This window comes from Protopterus annectens, chromosome 1.part0, assembly GCF_019279795.1.
Source record: "Protopterus annectens isolate FY-2018-M chromosome 1.part0, PAN1.0, whole genome shotgun sequence".
Lineage (NCBI taxonomy): Eukaryota > Metazoa > Chordata > Ceratodontiformes > Protopteridae > Protopterus > Protopterus annectens.
Genome location: NC_056725.1, coordinates 1,855,028,619 through 1,855,045,525, shown reverse-complemented (window position 1 = coordinate 1,855,045,525; position 16,907 = coordinate 1,855,028,619). Strand labels below are relative to the sequence as shown.

The 16,907-nt window shown below is 37.3% G+C and overlaps 1 protein-coding gene across 2 annotated transcripts in view; it reads left to right on the top strand.

Moving 5' to 3' along the window:
• OSMR (oncostatin M receptor) overlaps nucleotides 1-16,907 on the top strand; it is a 1,030,877-nt gene that overhangs the window by 810,230 nt on the left and 203,740 nt on the right. For both annotated transcript variants that reach the window (XM_044069885.1, XR_006364564.1), the window contains exon 15: nucleotides 16,028-16,192. In XM_044069885.1, the coding sequence (XP_043925820.1) occupies nucleotides 16,028-16,192 (165 nt within the window). The remainder of the gene's footprint in view (nucleotides 1-16,027; nucleotides 16,193-16,907) is intronic.

The window sequence follows — 16,907 nt, the reverse complement described above, 5'->3', positions numbered from 1 at the left end:
AGGCCCTCACAAATTGTGCCTATTACAAAGCTGAATCACCTGTCATTTCAACCTTCAGAATTTCTCTTAGAGTTACTGAACATGAAAAATAATCAGCTCAGAGATATAGTAGTAAAGAGAGAAAAACAAGCATTTTATTTTGTGAAGCTTAATTCTGAACCTGCATTGGCATATGGATATGTGAGTGTATATGTGTGCGTATGTTTTGTGGGATTGGAGAAGGCATGTGACCATGTACCCAGGAATTTCATATCAGAAGTGCTGTAAAGACTATTGCTGTGTGCCATTTGGTCCCAGAGTTTGAGGAGTAAGACTTGTGTTCACTCTCTATGTTAAATTGAATAGATTCATGGGGGGTGTAGGGTTCCACTAAAGGTGTGGTGCCTTCTTTCACCTCTTACTTAAGATTTTCATGGATAGGACATCAAGGCATAGGCAGAATCTGTAGATTATCCAGTTTAGGGATTTGAAAAGGTTGAACCCTTATTGTTTTCAGAAGGATGACATTCTTATTGCCTCAAGTGACTGTGGCCTACAGTGTAAACTGGAATGATTTTTTGCTGAAGTTAAAACAGCTGGCAGAATAATCAGCATCTCCAAAATGGCAGCCATGATTCTCTTCTCAAAAGAGTGGATTGCTCTCTCCAGGTAAGGAAGAAGAAGGTCTGTGGTGTGAAGAATATTAAGTATCTTAGAATCTTGGTCATGAGTGAGAGGAGAGCCAAATTAGAGTGACCAGTGGCCTGTAGAGCCAAATTAGAGAGTGAACAGTGACCTGGTACAGTGGCAATAGTACTGCAGGAGTTGTATCAAACTTTAGTGGTAAAGCAAGAGGTGAGTTATATGAGAAAAATCTCAATTTATCAGTCACTCTGTCTCCATCATTCCCTATTGTCAGAAGCTTTGGGTACTGACTAAAAGAATAATGTAATTGATAAAAATGGCAGACATGAGGTTCTTTCATGGAGAGGCTGGCTTCACTTTCAGTGAACTTGGTTACCTAAAAAACATTTAGAGTACAGTCACTGCTCCTTCATGTTGAATGGAATCAGATGTGGTGGTGAGGATGCCCCTGGGGGCTTCCTACAGGAGATTTACCACATACAGCCCAACAGGAGGAGGCCTCAGGGCAGACAAACATTATTTTGGAAGAATTATATCTCTCAGCTTGCCCATGCCTGGAACTCCACAGGGTGAGATATAAACTGTTTATGTATGTATGTATTTATTTATTTATTTAGTTTTACTTTTTCTATAAGTAGAGTAAACTTAGGTTTGGGAGTTTGTCTTATGTGGACTGTGATGTTCTGGGGTTGGTATACATGTCTGTATTTTGTGAATAGACTGTATACTGTCACCTTAGGTTTTGACAAATAATGTTAAGATGGAGGGTTCATGCAAATTTCATTCAGGCTGACAGTGAGCCTAGTACATGGATAACTGTTGATAATGCAGTAAGGCTGTAGAGAAGCTTCTAGTGACGCACAAAGGGTGTAGGTAAACAAAATTATCCGCACAGTGCAGACTTGTAGCTAGCCTGGGGCAAACGGGGCAGTTGCCCTGGATGCAAGATATAAGGGAATGTGAGCAGCAGTAACTGACCAAGCTTTATGACAGTACCACCATTCAGAAATGAGTGCTTATAATGGAATCTTTGGGGTCAAGGCTGAAGCTCTGAACCACTGAAGAGCTTACTGGGTGACATAGTAACTGTAGCAAATCTTTTGCTACACTATATACTTATATTTATAGCAACCAATTTTCTGCTGTTCAGTTTAAAGCAGAATACTTATTTTTGCTCTTAAATTTAAAGTTGATGAGGGCAGATTGAGGAGAACATACCTTTCTGTTCCGTGGAGCAGTGCAAGTTCATGGAAAAGACATTTTGCTTGTTACCTTTAAACTTAGAGTTGAAGAGTACAGATTGAGAAGAATGGGCCTTGCTCTTCAGCTGGGGAGGAGACCTTCATACCTTTTTTGTTTGTTTTCTGTCTTCAGGCACTAGATTAGCCAACTAAAGCTCTGATAAAGTGTCCCAGCTGCATGTTTTAGCACACCCCTTTATCTGGTCTCTTCTTTTTTAATTTCTCCAAGTTTTTTTGGGATTCTAATACCATAAAATGCAGCACAGGCACTCAATGGTCAAACAGAACACACCTCTGATAATCCAAAATAAATTTTATTCACAAAGAATAAGTGCTTTCATTTTGAAAAAAATAAAACTTCATCAGATAGTATAAAATCCACAGAACATTTAAAACTCTGAGTAGTCATGTGACAACTTTACGTCACAAAAATTAAAGCTACAATGTATCAAATAGGTAGGTTAAACATCCATAAGATATAAAGGGGACAAGAGGGGACAAGTCATGAAAACTACCTGAATGATACAGTTAAAATATAAAACATATGTAATTCAGAATGAATATGCGTGTGTGTGTGTGTGTGTGTGTGTGTGTGTGTGTGTGTGTGTGTGTGTGTGTGTGTGCATATATATATATATATATATATATATATACATATATATATATATATATATATATATATATAAATACATATATCAATATTTAAAACAAATCATAAGTAATAAATCCCTATTATCTATAATAGGCTTTTAATTTCAATAAACATGCAATGGATGTCATACCATTAATGCCTGGTGGGCAGTTAGCTTTCAAATGTAATTGCCAAGTTAATTCTTTTTTCTCCAACTTCAAGCCCCAAGCTCCTTTATACAAGGTACCCGGATGATATTTTTATTGTATGGAAGGACAGTATAGCAGAAATACCACCAATGGTTTTTCCAAGCTGTTCAACAATAGCAAAGTTAAAATAGTGGTCCAGATGAGTGTTAACATGTTTAGCAAGAGCATTATTGTCATTTTATTCTTGATGTCATATAAATGTACATATATATGGTCCTTCAAGCATCTTTTCACTTTCCCGATGTAAAAGCATGCACAGCATTGAGGCAAATGTAGACCACCCCTTTTGATGCACAAGTATATTTGCCATAAATATTAATAATCTGTCCATTACCACTGACCTTGTTGCCTGCAAGAATATGCTTGCAATAATTACATCGAAAACATCTAAACATACCTTTATTGCTAAAAACTCCAAGGAAAGGGTGCCACAGAACCAGGAACCAATAAAACCACAACAGGCACCCAAAGAGGTAGAAGGTAATAATAAAACACGAGCCTGTAGACGTAAGCAGCAGCAGGTTTAATCACATAAACGCCACACAATACAAAGCGTTTTCGTTCACCAGACTTCCTCAGATGTAAAATGAAAGAATGAAGGCTGTGCCTGCTTATATACCCCTCCCAATCTAATTAGTAGTTAAAACAATTGTTTAATTGACACCAATTAAATCCTGTAACTAAAATATTCATGACAACCTACCAACTTTCCACAAATACAGATGAAAGTAGATAAAAACATGCACATTTTTTAAAAGAACTTTAAAATAAATATATAAATACTAAAACCATCACAATGTGTTGGACAGATAAATAAACTTGAATCAAAAACCAACAAAAGGAACTTGCAAAACAATATATATACTTATTTTATAGTTTTGCAGCTCTCATTTTTAAAATAGGGGCAATGGATATGTATTCATTCAGCCCTGGGAATCTATTGGCTTCCAATAACAACTGCCAAAATATTTATCTCACCTCTATCCTATTTTCCCATCGGCCCCCTCACATCACATTGCACCTTCTCTACAACAAAGAAGCCCCATTTTGCTTGGGGACATGTCAGTGTATGTTTAAACAAGGCATTTTTAATATCTTTGACTCTAATAGCATATAAATGCTCATAAATCCTCCTTTTGAGTTTACGAGTAGTTTTTCCTATGTAAAATGTACCACAGGTTTTACATAGGGCCAAATAAATCAGGCCTTCACTATTACAATTGGAAAAACTACTACTCTGAATCTGATGGTCTCTTGACAGGATGTATACAGAATCCTGTCTAAGTATATATGGGCATTGGGCACATGCCCCACATTTGTAGGTTCCCAATTTCTTACATGAAACAATAGAACCATTATGCTCCAGCAAATCCTTGAGGTTCCTGCCTTTTTTATATGTAAATCCTAGAGTGTTGGTAAACAAAACATTCAACTCTGAATAACACCTAAACCTGCTCCAGTGTTGAGTAATAATGTTTTTAACCCTAGAGGTATTCTGATTATAAAACATCACATAGTTACCAAGGTTTCTTGATTTCATCCCTGGTACTGGTTGTTGTGTGGTACCCTGCACATTTATTGGTACTATCACACTGGTATCTCCTGTTCCCAAAATAGGGGCAAACCTATCCTTTCTCCCATGCTTTACTTCCTCCAAAACCTCATCAATTAAATAGTTAGGATACTTCCTAGATATAAACATTTCTTTGACTCTCTGACTTCGTCTTCGAAGTCTGAGTCCAAAGAGGTCATCCTACAACTACGGACAAATTGTCCCTTGATAATACTTCTCTTCTGTTTAAACGGATGGGAACTAGTGAAATATAGGTACGAGTTAGAAAAGGTTTCCTTTCTATATACATTACATGTAAACTGCTGCCCTAGGACGTCTTTTTAATAGTGACGCCCAGAAAGTTCATATAGTCATGTGTAATATGGGAAGTAAATTTCAAAAAATTAGTGGTATGGTTTAGATAGTCTATGAATTCTGTTAACTTTTCCATACTACCTTTCCAAAAAATGCAAATATCATCCAGGTAACGTTTGTAATATACCCAATATTGTGCATATTCAGACTGGAACACAAACTTCTCTTCCCAAACCATGAGCACAATGTTGGCATAAGTAGGGCACAACTTGCCCCCCATGGCCACTCCCTGGATCTGTTTAAACAACTCACCCTCAAAAAATATAAAGTTGTGTTTCAATACCAAATCCATCAACTTTGTATAAACCGGAAAAGTATTGTGGTCAAGTTTTCCATGTTGGTGAATGGCATCCTGGAACCATTCTGACCCTGTAGAATGTGGAATCACATTAAATAAATCCTGAATATCAAGGGTTACAAATATTAAGGAATCTGAATACATGTTACTATTAATGCTTCTCAAAAATTCCCAGGAGTCCTTAAGTATACCATTGGCCCTAACCCAAATATCTTTTAATTTTATATCCAAAAATGTGGCCAGCAGATGGGTTTTAGAGCCATTGGCTGCCACAATGGGTCTCAGGGGTGGATCCTCCACACTTTTATGTACCTTGGGTATCCCAAAAATAGCAGGGATACGGGGTCTGTCCACACTGAGATACTTAAAAGTGTCCTGGTTTATAAAATTGTCATTCAGCATGTCCTGTAAAACCAAATAAATCTTACGGTATGCTAAGTTAATCTCATTCTTGGATACCCTAACATACCTGTTGGTATCATTAAGCATATCCATCATCTTACTAGAATACAAAATACTGTCCATGAAGACCACCCCTCCACCTTTATCGGGTTGCATCACCCTCAGGTATCTATTTTCTTGAATGGATTTGAGAAGTACCTTTTCTTCTCTAGTCATGTTAAATTTACCATGCCATCCACCCCTATAAACTTTCCTGATTTCTTCTTCGACCTCCCTTTCAAAATTTTTTAGCTGGGGGTGTATAGGGGGATTATAGGTACTAGGTCTTCTAATACCACTATTAGTACCACCATCCTGTTGCCCCTGAAACATAATATCTAAATTCTTTTTCCGGAGAAAAATCCTCAAGTCTATTAAGCTGTCCACTAAATTACCCCCTGTAGAGGGGATGAATTTAAAACCTTTTGAAAATAAAAGAAAATGTTTCCTGTCAATCTCCTCACTACTGTAATTGTAAATTTTAAAGTCGTGTAGGGTATGACATGGTCCATCCACAGTAATATTCCCTGTACTCCATTGGTCCAACATGTTTGCTAGTCCCCCTTCCTGGCTACCACTCTTATTTATCTCGCTTGGGGACCCCTGTAAAAATACCGCACAGGGGATTTGTGCCTTAACCTATCTGGTCTCCTAAGTTCAGGGAATTCAGTATTGTTTGAATCCTGATGTTCCCCCACCCCTGAATCACTGTATATCACTCTATGATCCATAGAGTCCCAGGCATTGTATCCCCCTGGTGGAAAAGAAGAGAAATAAGTACTGTGTTGTGGTCCAGATTTATCAAAAAAATTATTTTTTCGACCAAATTTGTCATTCTTAGGGTACGGGTATGCTTTTTTCTGTCTGTAATCCCTCAAATCCCTATCTATTTTGCCACACTTCCTTTTAAAAATAACATGACATTTTTCTTCCACCTGTTGCTTAATAATAAAATATTTTCTCTTCTCATTTTCAACAGAAAACATAAGATCATTGGTCACTACTTCATTAATGTATTCTATCTCCTGATATATTTGCCCCATAATCCTTTCATTTTCTTTAATCAGGGCTTTCATGACTTCAAAACCACTTCGGTCAAAAATACTAACAATTCTTCGTAAAAGGGGGAGCCTTCCACTACATTGTTCGGAAACTTATAAAAACGCAATCCTTTGGGTACTTAAAAATGAGAGCTGCAAAACTATAAAATAAGTATATATATTGTTTTGCAAGTTCCTTTTGTTGGTTTTTGATTCAAGTTTATTTATCTGTCCAACACATTGTGATGGTTTTAGTATTTATATATTTATTTTAAAGTTCTTTTAAAAAATGTGCATGTTTTTATCTACTTTCATCTGTATTTGTGGAAAGTTGGTAGGTTGTCATGAATATTTTAGTTACAGGATTTAATTGGTGTCAATTAAACAATTGTTTTAACTACTAATTAGACTGGGAGGGGTATATAAGCAGGCACAGCCTTCATTCTTTCATTTCACATCTGAGGAAGTCTGGCGCTTTGTATTGTGTGGCGTTTATGTGATTAAACCTGCTGCTGCTTACACCTACAGGCTCGTGTTTTATTATTACCTTCTGCCTCTTTGGGTACCTTTATTGCTGTGTACTAACAATTGTTTCTTAGGTGTTTCAAAAAAGATTTCAAGCAATAACCCTTTCTAAAAACCAAAAGCCCAAAACCATTCTCCAAGTCCCAATTCTTATTTAATATTATTTTAATAACACCACTGTCCACTGAAAAGTTTGTAATAAAACTAGATTTAAACCTTAAACTGGTAGCTTGAGGTGTTGAAGTACCAAGTATACCTGTATGCCTAATATCCACATTTTCATTGCTCAGAATCGGGGTGAAGTGGTTGGTCCTTCTCTTGTGTATTACTTCTTGAAGGGATCTATCCACAAATGCCTAGGGGTACCCTCTTTTGTCTAACATGGCCTTAATGTTATTGCATTCATCTAAAAAGTTTTCAAAGCTTCTGGTCATTTTAGCAGTATGAACAAGTTAGCCCTTAACCACTGCTTTTTTAGGGAGGTGGGCAGTAGTGTAGTGAAGAAATGAGTTAGAATAAGTAGCTTTTCTAAATATTTTGGAGATAATTCTTTTCATCTGGTAATCCTTCACAACTGTACATCAGGTATGAAATGCTATCAACACCCAAATGGTGGGTGAAACTAAGGAAGTCTGTTGTACTGTTCAAATATTCTAACAATGGTGGCATTTCTGCTACATTATCCTTCCATACAAGACAAATATCATCTAGGTACCTTGTATAAAGATACCAGGAATCCTTGTATGGATTGTTAAAAACAAAGCTGTTTTCCCATTGCTGCATGACCACATTCGCATACAAAGTACCACATGCTGACCCCATAGCAGCGTGACCACATTCGCATACAAGGCACAGCATGCTGACCCCATTGCAGCATGACTACAATTTGCATACAAGGTACCACATGCTGATCCCATTGCAGCATGACCACATTCACATACAAGGCACCACATGCTGATCCCGGGTCTATATTAGAAGACTGAAGACACATTCTTTCGAATGCGTCTTGATCGAACTTAAAAGGCAGAAAACAGAAAATATTGAAGTGGCTGTTAAGCAAATTCTTTCCCTGGGAAAGAATTTGCTTGGCCGCTTCAGTACTTTGCCATTTTCAGCACTGTAGTGCGGTCTCAGAGTTGGTATATTTAAGTAGGGGGGGTGTGGGAGGCACAGCCCCCCACATCAGGAGTGTGTGTGGGGTGAAGCCCCCCACTTAATGTAATGTTTAAATTAATTTTTTTTTTGTTGGAACAGCAATTTTATTTCCTTGGAAAAAAAATCGCTGTTCTCACACTTCGACATTGTAAACTTTCGCTTACATAGGGTTGATCAATCACCGTTCACTTTTTAAAGTGTTCGGCGATTTAATATAGACCCCTGATCTCATTGCAGAATGACCACATTCACATAAAAGGTACTGCATGCTGACCCCCATTGCAGCATGACCACAACTACATACAAGGCACTGCATGCTGACCCCATTGCAGCATGACCACATTTGCATACAAGGCACTGCATGTTGACCCCATTACCGCATGACCTCGCATACAAGGCACCACATGCTGATCCCATTGCAGCATGACCACATTTGCATACAGGGCACAACATGCTGAACCCATTGCAACATGGCCATATTTGCATAAAAGTCACCACATGCTGACCCCATTGCAGCATGACCACATTTGCATACAAGGCACTGTATGCTGACCCCATTTCAGCATGACCACATTTGCATACAAGGCACCGCATGATAACCCCATTGTCGCATGACCACATTCACATACAAGGCACCACATACTGACCCCATTGCAACATGGCCACATTCACATACAAGGCATGACATGCTGAACCCATTGCAGCATGACCACCTTTGCATACAAGGCACCGCATGCTGACCCCATTGCCACGTGACCACATTCACATACAAGACACCACATGCTGAACCCATTGCAGCATGACCACATTCACATACAAGGCACTGCATGCTGACCCCTTTGCAGCATGATCACATTCGCATACAAGGCACCACATGCTGAACCCATTGCAGCATGATCACATTCACATACAAGGCACTGCATGCTGACCCCATTGCAGCATGACCACATTCACATACAAGGCACTGCATGCTGAACCCATTGCAGCATGACCACATTCGCATACAACGCACCACATGCTGAACCCATTGCAGCATGACCACATTCACATACAAGTCACTGCATGCTGACCCCATTGCCACATGACCACATTCACATACAAGATACCACATGCTGAACCCATTGCAGCATGACCACATTCACATACAAGGCACTGCATGCTGATCCCTTTGCCACATGACCATATTTGCATACAAAATACCACATGCTGAACCCTTTGCAGCATGACCACATTCACATACAAGGCACTGCATGCTGACCCCATTGCAGCATGACCACATTCACATACAAGGCACTGCATGTTGAACCCATTGCAGCATGACCACATTCGCATACAAAGCACCACATGCTGAACCCATTGCAGCATGACCACATTCACATACAAGTCACTGCATGCTGACCCCATTGCCACATGACCACATTCACATACAAGATACCACATGCTGAACCCATTGCAGCATTACCACATTCACATCCAAGGCACTGCATGCTGACCCCATTGCAGCATGACCACATTCGCATACAAGCCACCGCATGCTGACCCCATTGCCACATGACCACATTCACATACAATGCACCACATACTGAACCCATTGCAACATGACCACATTTGCATACAAGACACCACATGCTGACCCCATTGCTACTCCTTTTGTTTGGAAAAAAATTGATTGTCAAAAGTGATGTAATTATTATTTAAATAAATCAACACATACGTTTATTTTTTCTTTGGGCAAATTAGTTTCTGTTTGCAAAAAATCAGTGAACTATTCCAGGCCTGTTAGATGAGGGATACAAGTGTTCAGATCTTTTACATCAATGGTTAAAAAAATGTCTGTTTCATCAAATGTCAACTAGTTACATTTACTCATAAAATCCCAGGAATCCTAACTTAGGTGTGTACATTTCTTTAGTTCAGATTTAAGATGGAAATCAAGAAATTTAGCTAAAGAAGAAGTAATAGAGGATCTAGCATCCACTACTGTGCAATTAGAATTGTTTCAGCCTTTAATGTTAGCCAAATGTGTTCTTTACACCACCCACAATGTGCCCAGAAATTACTCGTTCTGCAATTCATAGAGAGTTACATATATTGGTAACATATCTAAATAGGACTGTAAATTTGGATCCTGCAGGTCTTTATGTAACTTAGGCACACCAAACATAGTAGGTATCATGGGATTAGCAATGTTTAAATATTTATACTCATCTCCAGAAATCTGACACTGCATTAACATACCGTACAGTGCTGCTCTTATTTTCCCATATGCTAAACTCATTTCCCTTTTGGAGACCTGGGTATATGCATCATCAAGCAGAATGCTGTACATCTTCTCTACATATAGTAACTTGTCCATAAGTACTACCCCACCCCTTGTCTGGCTTCATGAACCAAATGTTACAAGCTTTTAGGTATTGCAATAATTTTTTAAGTTCATTTTTTTCAATATTAGAGTGACCACCAGAGTTATTGAAACCAGCATACTTATTTAAGTTCGATCTAATGTCAAGCTCACACATTTTTTCAAAGAGTAACAAAGTAGGGTGAAGTGGTGGATTATATAAATGAGATAATCTTAGTGTAGTATCACCCATATCGGAGTCAGTAATCAAGAGGCTCAAGTTCAATTTCCTGATGTAAAGTTTTAAGTGCACGAGTGTCTCCACTAGGTTTGCTATGAGCATTTATACAACATTAAGAATAAAAGAATAAAAATGACAATAATGCTCTTGCTAAACGTGTTAACACTCATCTGGACCATTATTTTAAGTTTGTTATTGTTGAACAGCTGAGAAAAAACTTGCAGGATGGAGCTTCGGGCTTGAGTTTGGAGAAAAAAAGAATTAAATTGGAAATTACATTTGAAAGCTAACTGCCCACCAGCCATTAACGGTATGACATTCGTTGCATGTTAAATTAAATTAAAAGCCTATTATAGATGATAGGCATTTATTACTTATTTGTTTTAAATATATATATATATGTACATTCACTGTGAATTACATACATTTTGTATTTTAACTGTATTGTTCAGGTAGTTTTCATGACTTGTCCCCTTTAAATCTTATGGAAGTTTAACCTGCCTATTTTATACACTGTAGTTTTAACTTTTTTGGCAGAAAGTTGTCATGTGACTACTCTTACTGTTTTAATGTTCTGCGGATTTTGTACTATCTGATGAAGTTTTGTTTTTTCAAAATGAAAGTGCTTATTCTTTCTGAATACAATTTATTTTGGATTACCAGAGATAAGTTCTGTTCGACCACTGAGTGCCCATGCTACATTTTGTGATTTTAAAGTTTGTTTTTTTACTTTTTCTTGGTTTTAATTCTAATACCATGACAAGAATGGACACTATTCCTAAGCCAAGGTATGATCAAGGTTCATGAAATTAGAATTGTTTCAGCCTTTAATGTTAGCCAAATGTGTTCTTCACACCACCCACAATGTGCCCAGAAATTACTCGTTCTGCAATTCATAGAGACTTACATATATTGGTAACATATCTAAATAGGACTGTAAATTTATTTTTATGAGACCCATTGTTCCAAGTACTATTGAAAGTGTCTGGGTATCCTTTTTCTACATTGTCCTTATATCGGCCTGCAAATCCTGGAATTTTAGGAGTTTATGTCTCTCTGCACATAAGACAATGTAATCACTGGGTATAGTAATTTCAGTGATCAATGTTACTTTTGTCTTCTTTTCATGGACTACTCTATTTGGTTTTCTCGCATCTGTTTTTTGAACTGTTAATAATGGGTGATCCTAATGTAAACTTCATCATTCTTTATAAAACTTTCTGGATCATGTGTCCATTGCTTCTCAGGTACTTCAATATTGTAATGTTTATACAATCCCCAGTGCAACCGTCTTGCAACATTATTATGCCTTACAGTGTATAGGCCTTCTGCTATTAGTATATCACAACCAGCAACAAGATGTGTGACTGTTTCCAGTTCTGTTTTACAGGCCATGCATTTCTCTGTTTCCCCCACATGCTCAATGAACTTTGTAAACAAATGTGTACATAGTCTGCTATCTTGAGCCACCAATATTAACCTTTCATCTTTGGTTTAAATACACTTCTCCTTAACCATTCCTGTGTCAGATCCTGTTCAATATGGGTTTGTTCCAGGAGTTTTCTGTACTCGCAGCTATATTTATGCATTTTTCACATTTCTTGCCCTCTCATCTGATCATTCACCTTATATTCTTTTTGAGGGGGTTTTTGGCACATTCAGTTGCTGCCTGATTTTTATCTACTGCTGGTTCAGTTTAGCTTCTGCTAAACTAAGCAAGCAGGTCATCTTAGACTTATTCTCTTCATGTTTTAAAACATTCGCTATTTTTGAATCTGATGAGGTCAGTAGATATGTATGCAGTCCTATGACTGCAGATCTATACATGTAATCAGTTTTGAGGAGGCCCATACCTCCTTCAGAATGAGGAATATATAATCTTGGTATACATTGATTTTTATTTATAACTTGATAAGCATGAAGAATGTTTTTCATTTTCCTGTCCAACTGATCCAATACCTTTTGGGGACAGTCAGTCATCCCAAAAGTGTAAATTAGAATGGGAAAAGCAACTTGGCTTATAGCTTGGACTTTGCTCCTAGATGTCAGGGCTGTTTTCAGTATTAATTGTAGTCTTCTAAAACATTCTTTACTGAGGTTTTTGCATTTGTTCATGTTTTATGGTTGACCCTTCGTCAGTTCCCAAACATTTATATACTCCCTCCTGCTCAGTTTCCTTTATATCACATTCTTGTCCCAGACAGGTATTTTCTTAGTGCTGCAGCTTTCCTGCTTTAAATGTTACATGTGCAAATTTATCAGTACCAAATAACATTCCTCTATCATCTGAGAAAGTTTTGACAACTCCCAGGTTTGCTTTTAGCTCCTTGTCTGATACACTATACAGTTTTAAATCATCCACGAAAAGAAGATGAGAAGTCTTTGCACTTTGTTGTTTTCTGGGAGCCAAACTGTAACCATGACCTAGTCTGTTAAGTAGACAGCTTAATGGGTTAAGGGCAAGACAAAAGAGCAACAGTGACAAAGAGTCACCCTGGAATATCCCCCTTTGAATTTTTATCCCTGGGATAATAATTTGTCTTTTGTCATGGCTTAGCTGTAAAGTGATTTGCCACTGTTTCATGGTCACTGTAATGTAACTGATCAGTGTTGGGTGTATCATATACATCTATGAGCTCTCCTTTATCCATGAATGTAGGATGCTGTTGAATGCATTTTTGTAATCTATCCATGCCATACTTAGATTCTTCCCCTTTTATAATTCTCCATTATGACTTTGTTTAACAACAAATAACCCTTTATTTTGTATGACTTTCTTTTGTTACCCTTTTGTTCTATTGCCATGATTGACTTTTGTTCTAAATGACTGTGAACTCTGTCGGCATCAATTCCAGTGTACAGTTTATACATAGTCGGAAAGCAAGTTATTCATCTATCATTTTTAGGGTGGCTTGCAGGTTCACTAGATAACTTAGATATTGACCGTTTATTGAAAGATACATTAATTCCTATTAAACATGTGTTAACAGATTCATGGGACTTCCTTGGAAGAATTAAACAAGAATATTTCTTAGAATCTAAGGGATTTTCTACCATAGATGTAGGGGATTTGTTTAGCTCCATACCACATGAAATAGGATTAGAATTATTTTCTGAGGCTTTATTAGAATATACTACATTGAGGGGGCCTCTTTTCAATTTTATTATTGATGCTATGGAGACTATTTTACAGCACAACTACTTTAGCTTTGAAAGTGAATTTTTCAGGCAGCTAAGAGGTGTTGCCATGGGGTCAAGCTGTGCCCCAATGTATGCCAACTTAGTGGTAGCAGCATGGGAAAGGAGATACATTTTTAACTCAGGTTCTGAAGAAGGGTGGTTTGTTTACTTACGTTACCTGGATGATATTTTTGTTTTATGGAAAAGGGAAGATAAAATGGTAAAAAAATGTTGTGAATATATAAACAACATTTGTGAATATTTTAAGTTCACTTACAACTTCCATGCTACAGAAATTAACTACCTGGATGTCACCATTAAAAAGAATTATGAAACACAAGGGTTTATATCCAAGGTTTTTCACAAGTCCACATATTCAAACAGTTTTTTGGCATTTGAAAGTAACCACCCATATTACATCAAAAGAAACCTAGTTAGAGGCCAGATGATCCGAGAAGCCAGAATGTGCTCCATTATTACAGATTTTAAATTAGAACTAGGAAATTTGAGTTCTATGCTTCTGGCCAGAGGATACTCCCCAAAAATGGTTTACGATTTGGCTGACGAAATTCTGAGGGGGTGGGGAAACAAGTTTGTTCCACTTTTAGGTCACGATACAACCACAAATAGGGTAGGAGGACCCAATAATAACAAAAAACAAGAATATACCAACACTATGGTTTCACAGTTTGGAACTTTTGATGGTAAAGTCAAGGATATTTTGACTCACAACTGGTTAATATTGCAATGTAAAAAAGAGTTAAGTAACAAACTGGGAGAAAAAACACTATTTACAACTAAGGTGGAACATAACTTGAAATTTTTGTTTGAACATCCCATCCACCAACAACCCACCCAAGGAGGTACAACTAGTTGTGGTTTATGCAAGTATTGTCCCTACATTTACACAGGTAAGGAATTAATGGTAGGTGACTCCCCAGAGAAAGATTTACTTGAAACAAGGGAACTGTGATAGCAGTGGGTTAGTATATATATATAGTTATTTGTCAAGACTGTTACATGTTCTACATGGGAAAACAGAGAGATCCCTACGTAAAAATATATGAACATTTATATGCTATTGAGACACACAATACTAACAATGCGTTATATAAACATACACTCTCTTGTGGGGTTAGGCAAGGATTTTGTTTTGGTATTTTGGAAATTATTAAGAAAGATATTAGAGGGGGGGACTGGTCAAATAACATATATAGAAGTGAGTATAGATGGCAGATTTTGTTAAATGCCTCCCACCCTCCAGGTCTGAATGACCATGTTTCCCTTGTACCTGTACTTAAAGAAAGAATGACTAAATTATGAACTGTGAAAGTTTTTATAGAAAGTTTTTGAACAGCATATGTTTGTTTTGTATTCATATTAATAATTATTTAATATTTATATTATAATTATTTTCATTTAAAATGGTAACAACTATTGTGATTTTAGAATGACTATTTGAATGTTTTAAAAAGTTCATGAACACTTTTATTGGATAATTGAATTATTTAAGTACTTAATTGCTGTTAATTAATTCAAGTATAAAACCACTTTGTGACTGGATATTAACTGTTTTGATAAAGTCCTGTAGTGTGGCGGACGAAAGCGCTTGACTTATTTTGTGGCTGTGAATAAACAGAAGAATTTCGCTTTGGACTCTTCTTTTGGTATCAGGTCTGGTACCATGAGGTGTGTTGGTTTATACAGCTTTTGTTTCTCCTCGGAGAACGCTTTTTTCTGTGTAATAACAGGAAATATTAATTTACAGAAAGTGATATGGGGCCGTGAAGTGAACTGCCAGTGTAGCTGACAGAATGCACTTCATGGAGGGTTTCTAAAGTTACTTGTAAAAAATGGAAAAGTAGGAGGTGTTTTGAGTATACTTAACTGCAACACTCAGCTTAATTCGTAAATTTTTTTCTGTCTCTTTAGATGCTCATATGCATTTTGATAGTTGTGACTGTGAAAACATTTAACGTCTGAGTTTCATGATTATAGCTGAATTACCTTGTAGCATATGTGTTATGAAAATCATTATTTCTAAGTACCCTGCAGTAGCTTTCTAACAAAATAAAACTAAATTAATATAGCTTCAGTGTCAGAGATGAAGGTAATGCTAATGCATTTTTAAATCATATATTTACTTATTTTTGTATTTTTTGCATTTTTTTCAGATAGCACTGATTGCCAGAAAATTAAAATTGAAGAACCTAAACAAAAAAGTTACGTTCTTCGAGATCTTAAGCCAAATACGGAATACCTACTTATGGTAACAGCCTTTACTGCTGGAGGAGAAAGTCCAGGAGAATCTACTATTCAAGTTGGTACAACAAATGACAGTGAGTTTTAAGGAAGTGTGTACATAAACTTGCATGTAAATGGTACACTGTATGTAGGGCAGTGGGTGGGATTCTGAAAGCTGTTCTATACAGCTGATGTCTAGGATGCATGGTGGAACTGTAGTACATACTAGGGTACATGCAGAGTGAAACTGGATATGCATGTAAGGTGCATACACACATTCCAGACATGGGGACAGAATTCCACATCTGATGAAGTTTGTGATAAATGAAAACGTATTGTATTTATGAAGCATTAATGTGCTTGTGGAATGTCTGTTTTGGTTGAATAAACACCCTTCACTGTCACTTGGCTGGTGGTCATCATATCCCTTGGCACCTTTTGCAGTTTTTCAGTATTTCTTGTGCCTTGGTGGGATTTTTTTTAGATTTATTTGTGCATACACACACACACACACACACACACACACACACACACACACACACGCACGCACACACACACACACACACACACACACACACACACACACACACACACACACACACACACACACACACACACACACACACACACACACACACACACAGACACACACACACACACAAAACCAAGAATAACAACAGGTTTATGGACAATGTCTAGGAGAGGACTAGTCCACAGGCTGCATAGCACATGCAGCAGACTGTAAATGGAAATAGAGATAGCATGTAAGAGTGACATATCTCTTATATCTGCAACTCACATGTGCCACCA